Here is a 10,288-nt window from a genome sequence, read left to right on the forward strand (position 1 = left end):
AGCGCACGACGCTGGCGCCAGTCCAATGGTCCTGGACCAGCAAAAATTGCTGTTGGGCCAGTATCTTTTTAGAAATAACCAGATTACTGGTCCGATGCGACCAGCAAAAATGATATCAAACTATTTTCTTATCTTTTGTAAATTATAAGAATGGCTGTGCCAACTTTAAAAATGGCTCTCATTAATTGTGTTTTGTGTGTGGGTGGGTGAGAGGGTATGTACATGTGTGTATGTATTGTTTGTTTGTATGTTTTGGTGTGGGGGCAATAAAAGCAATAAAAGACAGCAAAATAAACTCTTGAAAGTTTTTTTTATGCTTTTCTTTGTTTTGGGGAACATCAATTCTAGGTTTGAACTCACGTTAAGAAATGGGGGAAAAAATTGATATCTACTGGTCCAACATGAACAGGTTGGACAAGTAGAAAAGTAGGGTTAGTGTGGAGCCCTGCCTAAGCTGCTACTTTCAGCCTTAATAATGCATTCAACAAATTAGTACTGCCTGGTACATATTCACTTAGACCTGGATTGAGTGCAGCACAATATGGATAAATTTCTTTCTGAAGAAAAACATGCAATAACATTGCCCTGTAAACACAAAGGATAGAGTCTAACATCTTGATTGATTGCAAGTATAAATTTATAAAAAAATCATTTTCGAAGAAATTTAAACAATAGTACATTCAAGTGCCTAGAAGTCTGATAACTACTCTAATGACCCAAGGTGACTGCAATGATCAGTTTTACCCTTGTGCTTAAAAAAAAAAATGAATTCACATATGTACATATTGTGCCATATAAATTCTACTGCGATGTAGTGGTTTTGTCAAGTTTTCAACATTTTGCCCATACACCATACTTTGGATTGGCCTTTTCTTCACAGTTTTTTTTCAAAGTTTTGAGATCTATTTTACCACTTTTAGAAACTTTTGAAGTCCTAACTGTCTCAAATAAAAGACAATGTGATTACCTGTACTCCTTCTGGTACCCGATAGATATTCTTCAGCCTTGTTGCATATCTCTCAAACTCCCAATCAGAAGATATACTGCCTTCATCCAATAAATCTCCCATTATAATCACAACATCAGGATTAACAAAGCTGAGTGCATGATGGTAGTAAGTCTTCAAATAGCGATCGGCATCCCATCGAGTTATGTAACCGAGTAAGGCCGGCTCGTCTTGGTATCCTTGTATTTGAGGATCACCAACAAAGAGAATCCGCACAGTATCGCGTCCATCTGATCTGGTCAGTGGAGGAAGGGTGGCCTCAGATGCAGTCCATTGGCTGTGCTTGACTGTTAGGAATTCATAGTACTCATTGTAGATAACAAGAAAAATAGCAGACAAAATCAGGATAGTATTGAATGGAGAAGTGAAGACCGTCATATCCTGCTTTTCTTTGTCACGATAGTTTTAGAAGATTATTTGTGATCGGTTCTTCTACTGCAATGTTTCAAGATCGGTGCATGGTTGAATAGCTCTTTGATTTCCTGTTAAACTTTTCAACGGGTCATCTGCAAATTAACAAAGAAAGTAAAAAATATAAAATATCAACCTCAAATTAGTCAGCAGTTTCAGGTGGCAACATGGTATTTTTATCATTTATGTTTGGAAATGTTGTCTTTATATGAATAGAACGACTGGTATTAAGGAGACCATCCTTGCAAATTCTGGGCCCATCTTTGTCTGTAACAATGATCTCTCCACACAAGAAATCTTGGAAAGTTCATTCACCTGTCAAGTGCTGACCTCGATCGAGTGTACAAGTCAATATATCCACATGAGGATTGACATTTTATAACAAGTCTGTGAAAAAATGTAAAAGAGGGTGAGCTTTGCCAAGAGGTGTTTGGAAAGTAAAATTCTCTCCTTAAATTGACATACTCCTAGATCAGTAGGAGGGTCACTCTGATTTTGTAGATTGTCCTAGCAACAAGGCTTTACTCATAAACAAAGACAAATCATGCTGAGGGTGAGCTTTGCCAAGAGGTGTTTGGAAAGTAAAATTCTCTCCTTAAATTGACATACTCCTAGATCAGTAGGAGGGTCACTCTGATTTTGTAGATTGTCCTAGCAACAAGGCTTTACTCATAAACAAAGACAAATCATGCTTTGATAAACTGAGATTGATTTGATTATGAGGACAGTTTCTTATTTTTTACTTCCCTTTGCAGGATATAGATGGCAAGGAAGAGCTGTATCTAAGGGTTCAGTCTGCCAAGTAAAGCAGCATTTTCAATCATCATATTTTAATGTATTATTTTTAGAGATTTTACAATAATTTTGCTGTGCCTCAGTGTTTTACAATGATTTTAAAAGCACATCATGTCTGCACTTTGCATTAAGATGACAAACAGATCAAGATCAGCCAGGTTCTTCTTCGATCACCGTCAGCTACAGTCGAGCGAACGGACACCCCAGATTGGCTGGCATGTTCGTACACTCAGCTGTACTAGCTGCACTGACAGCGATTGATGGATCGAAGAAGAACCTGGCTGATCGTGATCTGTTTGTCATCAAAATTTGCTTTTTTCCGGCATATTTTTGGGAAAGGTGGTATTACAGCTAAATGGATCTAATATAAAATTTTTATTATTTCTTCCATTTTACCAAGTCAAAAAGCAAAATTTAGGAGTAATCGTAAATGTAGACGCAGACGCAGTAGTTAAGCGGCGGTTGTTTGCTCCACCATTACGAGCCCAATGCAATGGCCATCATTGGTCTATTGACATGGGGGATGCCTTGGAGCCAGACAGTCTCAGCAGAGCATATCCCTCACAGAAATAGACCTATTTATTGATCTAGCTAGCGGCAGGATTCCATTCAACATGGTGTCCGACCGAGGGAGCGAATGGCCGCTGCAACTTCCAGGATGCATATCACAGGCGGTGCAGCACAATTTAACACGCAGTGCGCTATGTCGAACGGAGGCAGGGGCTGTCAAATGCCAGGCGCAACACACGGCAATCCATTTTTAAGATTTTATGAATTATTGAGATGAGAGAAAAATTTACAAATATATTTAACAAAATTGATGAAAATTTCATTTTGTGAAAAGATAATTTGGAACAAAAAATATTGCAAAACACTTAAAGCACACCCAGTTGTTGTGTGTCCGGACATGTCGAATTCTGGATAAGTATTCCTATCCATACACGTGCGTGTGTGCCGCCAACACCCGAAACTTTCGCCCCCGAGATCTCTACTTTCCTTCTAAAAGATCTAGCCCTAAATCATACATATGGGATGCAACTTCATTTCTGACATTTCTACGCTATGGATTTTATTTTGAAACAAATATTCATCAAAAAATTGAGAAAAATATCATGACAAGACGGAAGAGACTTGCCCGATGTTTACGCCAACATCTTGTTTCTTATTGTTCTTCCCCATCGTTACAGACGTGTGCGTCTTTTTTTTGATGAATTCTCGTTTAAAAATAAAATCGATGGCGCAGAAATGTTGGAAATGAAGTTGCATCCCATGTATGATGGGGGGACCTAAAGCTACGCACTTTGTTTTCAAACAATAACAAGTGGAATGCCTCTGGCCATCTCACCTGCATCACGCAGTTCAATATAGCAGCAGTGCTGACTTTGAAATCTACTCTAACTCGCACAAGATGTTCAGTGATACATGGTTACTCTTATGTCCACTTTTTATGAACTAGACCAATAAACTTACAGAGATATGATGGTTATTTAACAAACAACCCCAACATGGCCAAAGTTCATTGACGTTACATGACCTTTGACCTTGATCATGTGACTTGAAACTCGCACAAGATGTTCAGTGATACTTGAGTACTCTTATGTCCAAGTTTCATGAATCAGATCCATAAACTTTCAAAGTTATGATGGTAATTCAACAGATACACCCAATTCGGCCAAAGTTCATTGACCTTTGACCTTGGTCATGTGACCTGAAATGTGCACAGGATATTCATTGATACTTGATTACTCTAATGTCCAAGTTTAACGAACTAGACCAATAAACTTCCAAAGTTATGATGGTAATTCAACAGATACCCCCTATTCGTCAAAAGTTCATTGACCCTAAATGACCTTTGACCTTAATCATGAGACCTGAAACTTGCACAAAATGTTCAGTGATGCTTGATTAACCTTATGTCCAAGTTTCATGAACTAGTTCCATATATTTTCTAAGTTATGATGACATTTCAAAAACTTAACCTCAGGTTAAGATTTGATGTTGACGCCGCCGCCGTCGGAAAACCGGCGCCTAAAGTCTCACTCTGCTATGCAGGTGAGACAAAAACTGTCCCAATTTTAATATTTCAACAAATTATATTTCACAATTTGTGGCAAACATTCTAAAGATCATTAACCAAGAAGAAAATATCGTAAAACTCACTAATTCGAAAATCCCGCTGTGTTTTCGGAATACCTCTTGGTTTCGCCGCCCGATGTAGAAGGGGTCCTAAAGCTACGCACTCGATTTATCATGCAAAAAAATAGTATTTCCTGTGCCTCAATTTCTAATATATATTCAAATTATAATAGGATAAAATGAAAAACTCCAAAATTCCAAACAGTTGTTGGTTTTCTCTACATTTAGAGATTTACTGCAGCCTCTGTAAAAAAAATTGAACAGGAATCGTTCGTCACTCTGCAGCCGTTCCACACACACAGAGTGCGCATTTGCCATAAAAAATGCATGCGCGATGAATGGTGCGTAGCTTTAGGACCCGCGCAGCTTTAGGACCCCCTACCAAAGTACCATACATGATTTAGGGCTAGGCCTAGATCTGTTTTTAGAAGTAGAAATCTCAGGGGCGAAAGTTTCAGGTTTTGGCGGCCTACATGCATGTGTATGGATAGGAATACCTGGGGTGGTATTCTGTAACTCTGTCATAACTTTTGTCATAAATTTTGTCATTTCTCTCCGAGATATGACAACGCTACGATTGTCACAAATCTGTATTCTGAACATTGTCTTTTCCCTGTCATATCTCTCACAGTTCCCACCCATCTTTTCGGAAGCGAGCCAATCAAAGTCATCGTTAGTTCCCAGTTGGAGCCCTTCTAGCCAATAGGAAAGCCCCGTGGCAGGTAGGGCGTATCCCCAAAACAGTTGCTGGCATCGCGCAACTACGCGTATATTGATGCGCTTAATTACAAAGAGAGGCAGGGAACTGTGAAGAATTTTAGAGAAGTATAAAAGTAAGGAAAACTGATAAAAAAAAGGAGGAATAAACATGTAGGGCCTAACTAATTGTAGCATGAAAAAATAATTTTGAAAATTGTCATGGAAGATGAGTGAAATAATAGTAATACCACAATCTAATCTAAATAATATAATTGTTTGCTTGACATTCAGTCGGCAGGGTATCGGGATATTTGGTACTAAAAGATATGACAAAATTTATGACTGCTACCCCCCTGTCATAACTTTTGTCATATCTTTTGCTTGTATAAAGGATTACGCGCATTTAAAGCCGCGTATTTTTGCTGCGCGCTAAAGAGAAGAGACAAAATTTATGACAATTTTTGTGACAAAAGTTATGACATCCACCAGAATACCAATTTTGTCATATCTCTGAGATAAGATAAAATATGGAGAAAAGACAATGTTCAGAATACCGCCCCTGGCTTCATTGAGAGTAAGCCTACGTCAATAAATGAGTTTTACTCTCAAGAAGCCGCCTGGCTACTCCAGGCTAACTGTTAGGTGGGTCCACACACTCTAGGCGACTACGCAATACTTACCCGTGTTAAGAAACTGGGACTCCACTCACGCGCATTTGGGCCGCCCTAGCTTAGAACTAAGTTTTGTTTCACGAAAAATTGAATATTCTTATAATTCAATACATGTAACTAATTAGATTAGTACTGTTAAATCGGTACTCACCGGTTCTTTTCTTGAATTTTCTTGAAAATTCCCACGCTTCTGGCTTCAATTCTGCTATAAATTCTGTCGCCATAGACAGCTACACATGCAACTTTATTTATAAATGGAGCGCCCCTTACGAGAGTCGCTAATGCCGCGGAAAAATTGTTAGGCATTTTGGCCTGTGGTCAAGGCGTTCTTCTGTTCTATTTTTTTTATAGGTATGAGATCGAAATCACAGCGACTATTCACACTGTTCCATAATGATTCCGAAAGGAGGTGCAACACCCCCCACCCACACGGGCGCAAATCCCAGGGGGACACTTCCCCCTAACCCAAAATAGTAGGGGCACATTATAAAATGTCCCCCTACTATTTTTTTTCTTTTATATATGATGGAAAGAAATAGGCCTACATCATTTAAATCGAAGTAAAACATGTATTTTGGACGAGACAACCTTCTTTTGGGGGTGATAAACCTTCCTTTTTGTTTTTTTTTGTTAGTTTGTTTTTGTTTTTTTTTGCCTGTTTTCCAGCCCCTGGTCCCCTACCTTAGATTTCCACCCTTGCCTCCCACTACTCTTGATACTGTTTGCGAATCTGTTTTGTAAATTAAAGGGGAATTTCACCCTGATAAAAAGATGATGAAAATATGAGAAAAATCATTTCAAAATATCGATGAAGGTGTTATTTGACAAAAAATGAAGTTGATAGAATAAAATAGAATGACGTCTATAACGAGCAGTTGCTCTTTCCTAAATATAAAATGCCCAAATTTCCCATTTTTAATGGTCCGTAACGACCCACTTTTTTCTTTTTGATAACAAGTATGAATTGATATACTACTAAAATGTACCATAAAAATCATTATCATGTATTTCTTGACATTTCATTTACGTTTTTACCATAATAATAGCTGCTTGCAAAGGCCTACGCCGTCACAAAAAAACCCGGGGGGGGGGGGGCCACTTACATTGACGAGTGGATACCATGCGCGACCAAAAAAACACGTAAAAAGGATGTCCTTTTCACGATAGGGCACGTTACCTACGTAACGTGATAAGGGTGTCAAAAATAACGAAAAAAGGGTATCTATTAATTCGCTAGGAAACCCGTCGTGTTTAGGGTCTAATTTGCGGGGATGATAAAACAAAATCAAAATGTTTTATAAAGGATGTCCTTTTTGCTCCAACACTTCGTGTTTAGAGTCCGATTTGCGCGAGGTGTAGAAGGTGGGGTCGTACTAAACCAAATAAGGTAAAGCCGACGACCGAAGGACCCGTAACAATAAAACATTCCTGTACTTGTTTAGGGGTTCATTTCAGGGAATATTTGCCAAGAGTATCGTTTTGTTTCCAATACTTGTTAAGGGTAGGGTTTCACACGCCAATACTTGTTAAGGGGTGCATTTTCAGAATATGGAAATTACGTGTTTAGGGTGCTTTTCGAGACCCCATGGTCGCGCATGGTATCCACTCGTGAATGGAAGTGGCCCCCCCCCCGGGCAAAAAAAAAATCTTACCTTTGAAAAAAATTGGTGGGGGATGGATTTTCCTCGAACGCATACCAATTTTTTTTCTGCTATTTTCATAATAAACTTTAAATGAATTCAACTTTGCACTACTTAATTTTTTCAAAGACAAAATAACAAAATTACATCTCGTCATCATCATCATCACCACTATCATTAGCATCACCATCATCATCACCACAACCGTCACCACAACCATCATCATCACCAAGATAATTTTCATCATCGTCATTGCCATCATCATCTTTTTTTTTTCTTTATTTTTCCCCATCCCTTCTTCTTTTTTTTTCTTCCAATATTCCTCCTTTTTTTTTTAGAGCGGCACACCGTCATGCTCCCTCACTGATTATCCGCCTCTATATGCTTGGTGTTGTATAAATTGGCGGATACCTCATAAAATGAAATACTGAAGAGAAAATAAGGAAAGGGAAAAAGTAAGAAGAAAAAAAGAAAGCCAAACAAATGAAACAAAACAATGTCAAAATTTCGTAATAAAGTCTTCTACGTCAGTTTAATAATGATGTTTTCATTGAAATGAGAACAAAAAAAGAATTGAAACCATAGGCGGCGGAAGCGGGGACGTTCCCCCCTAAATTTGTTGACCTTTTTTTTTTTTTTTTCCTTGTCAATTTATTTTCCTACGTCCCCCCTAAAATGTTTGGGTTGAGAGCCTTTTTTTTTTGCTTGTCAAAATTTTTTAGGTTGTCCCCTCCTAAAATTTGGGGCTTCCGCCGCCAATGATTGAAACAATGAGGTAAAAAGGACTACATTATATAGTGTAAAGAAATAGAGGGAAGCTCCGAGACAATAAAAAGGTTGAAAAAGAAAAAAATGTGAAAACACAAAGCTCTCACAACATGAGCATAATAACAAATAAGCGAGGACAAGTAGCTGAGGGACCCCCCCCCCCCAACTCTCTCTCTCTAGTTATCTATCTATCTATCCGACTCGATTATATAAGAGAAGAATTTACTAATCAAAATATTATGAGCAAAAAGCACAAGCTGATATTTTTTATAAATATTCAAAACTGATAGAGAGACGCAATCGAATTATTCGATTGCGACAAAATTGATGATCTGAGAATTTATTGTTTTTAGGAATTCATTAAAAGCATAAAGTTGATCAGCATTAAAATATGGCAGGCGCAACGCGTGAGCTAAAGCTTTATAGGCATACACCGATAAAAAATTTTAAGTATTTTTGGTAATCATGAAAAAAATTGATATTTCATGAAAGAAAGCTCAAATCCCGAGGAGGAATATTCTTATGAATTGACTTTAAAAAAAACTGTGGTAAGCCCCATTTAATATTTGATTATAAGTCGAATAAAACAGTAAAAGCTGAAAAACGTTCGCGTGATATTTGGCAACCTCCCCCCAAAAAAAATAAATAAAAAATCGAAAAAAGTTTTTAACTATAATAATGATCGAAGGTAATTTTGTCTCGCGTAGAACTGGACAAATGAAAAAAAGATTGTCACTAAAAAAATGAAGGTAATTTTGACCCACGTAAAATTTGGCGAGCCCCCCCCCCCAAAAAAAGGAAAAAAGGTTTTAACAAGCAAAAAAAGGCTAAAAAGAGAAAGAAGAGACAAGAATATGAACGAAATATCCCCATTACAAATAATGCTGTGATCATCATAAGGGAGGGGTCGCATAACTAGTATGAACAACGTATTTAATTCCAAAATATTTACTACAAATCTCAATAGGGGGATCGGGCAGAAATGCTCACCCCCACCCCCCCGATCCGCCACTGATTCCAATCAATAATGACATTTATCTGCAATACTGATACTTTGGAATCAAGATACTGAAGATTGATACGCTTTACATAAATTATGAACGTCTGACAAAAAGATAATCTACCGATCACCTGACCGATCAGCTGACCAGTTCGCGTATCACTTCGGAGTTGATCACTCGTCGCAGCTGTGTGGAACGCTCACCGAAAATCAACAAAAAGGGCCTGAAATGTAAGTTTAATAGTAATTCATTTTAATTTCAACTCATTTTTTGAAGCATTTAAAGCTTCCCACCAAATGAAAGTCATATCGCATAACTCCAATTTGTATTAAGGCGTACATTTACCAAAGTCTTGGGTTTGAAATCAGAACTGAATTGTCTAACCCATAATTTTGGGTAATGTCGCCTATGAGGTCCATACATGTTAATGTTTGGACCTCATTGGTACTAGGAGTGGGTCCACAATCAATGTTTCATAACAATCATGTCAATAGAACACCAGCACGTAAATTCACACATGGGACTGAGCTGAACTAAAAACAAATTCAAGTCTGCAGTATTTTTTGAAATGTTGAACAATAGGTCCAACATTTCTTTCAAAAGAATACTTAACTCACCTCAGCTGAAACTTGATCGGCAACTCGATCATCTTCACATGAATGACTGCTGGCTGTGTTGTATGCACTTTGTCAAAATGAACAATTATCTACCCAAATTAAGCCGAGGTGAGCAGAAAATAATCTACTTTGCTTCGATAAAGATGAGTCAAAAGCTGGCGCTCTTCCGGAATATGTCTGAGAACAATCAAGCCCTTTTTATATAATTTGAAAGTGACGAATAGAGGTGACTTGGAATGTAGAACAGAAAGTAGATAATGATGAAGGGTTGAGAAGAAAGGGCAGAAATGGAAAGTGAGGGAGAGGGAGAGTATTCAAGTAAGAAAATAATAGGATGCAAAGCCATCAAAATTATATATATATATATATATATATATATATATATATATATATATATATATGTATATATATATAACAAAATATGCTGAAGATAATGCTTTCATTGCCAATAATGTGGGCAATAATGTTACACACTGTATATACTCCTGAAGAAGACGGTGGACCGTCAAAAATTCGAGTAAACAATAAAAACTTTATTGGCAAT

General features: G+C 37.6%; 1 protein-coding gene across 1 annotated transcript in view; it reads right to left on the reverse strand.

The window, feature by feature from the left end:
- LOC121422954 (metallophosphoesterase 1 homolog) overlaps positions 1–9,888 on the reverse strand; it is a 46,732-nt gene extending 36,844 nt beyond the window's left edge. Inside the window, exons 1-2 of the mRNA XM_041618196.1 lie at positions 9,745–9,888; positions 968–1,512 (exon numbers count right to left, since the gene is read on the reverse strand). Of these exons, the coding sequence (XP_041474130.1) occupies positions 968–1,384 (417 nt within the window). The 5' untranslated portion in view covers positions 1,385–1,512; positions 9,745–9,888. The remainder of the gene's footprint in view (positions 1–967; positions 1,513–9,744) is intronic.
- Positions 9,889–10,288: the final 400 nt, after the last annotated feature.

Source organism: Lytechinus variegatus, chromosome 10 (genome assembly GCF_018143015.1).
Source record: "Lytechinus variegatus isolate NC3 chromosome 10, Lvar_3.0, whole genome shotgun sequence".
Classification (NCBI taxonomy): Eukaryota; Metazoa; Echinodermata; class Echinoidea; order Temnopleuroida; family Toxopneustidae; genus Lytechinus; species Lytechinus variegatus.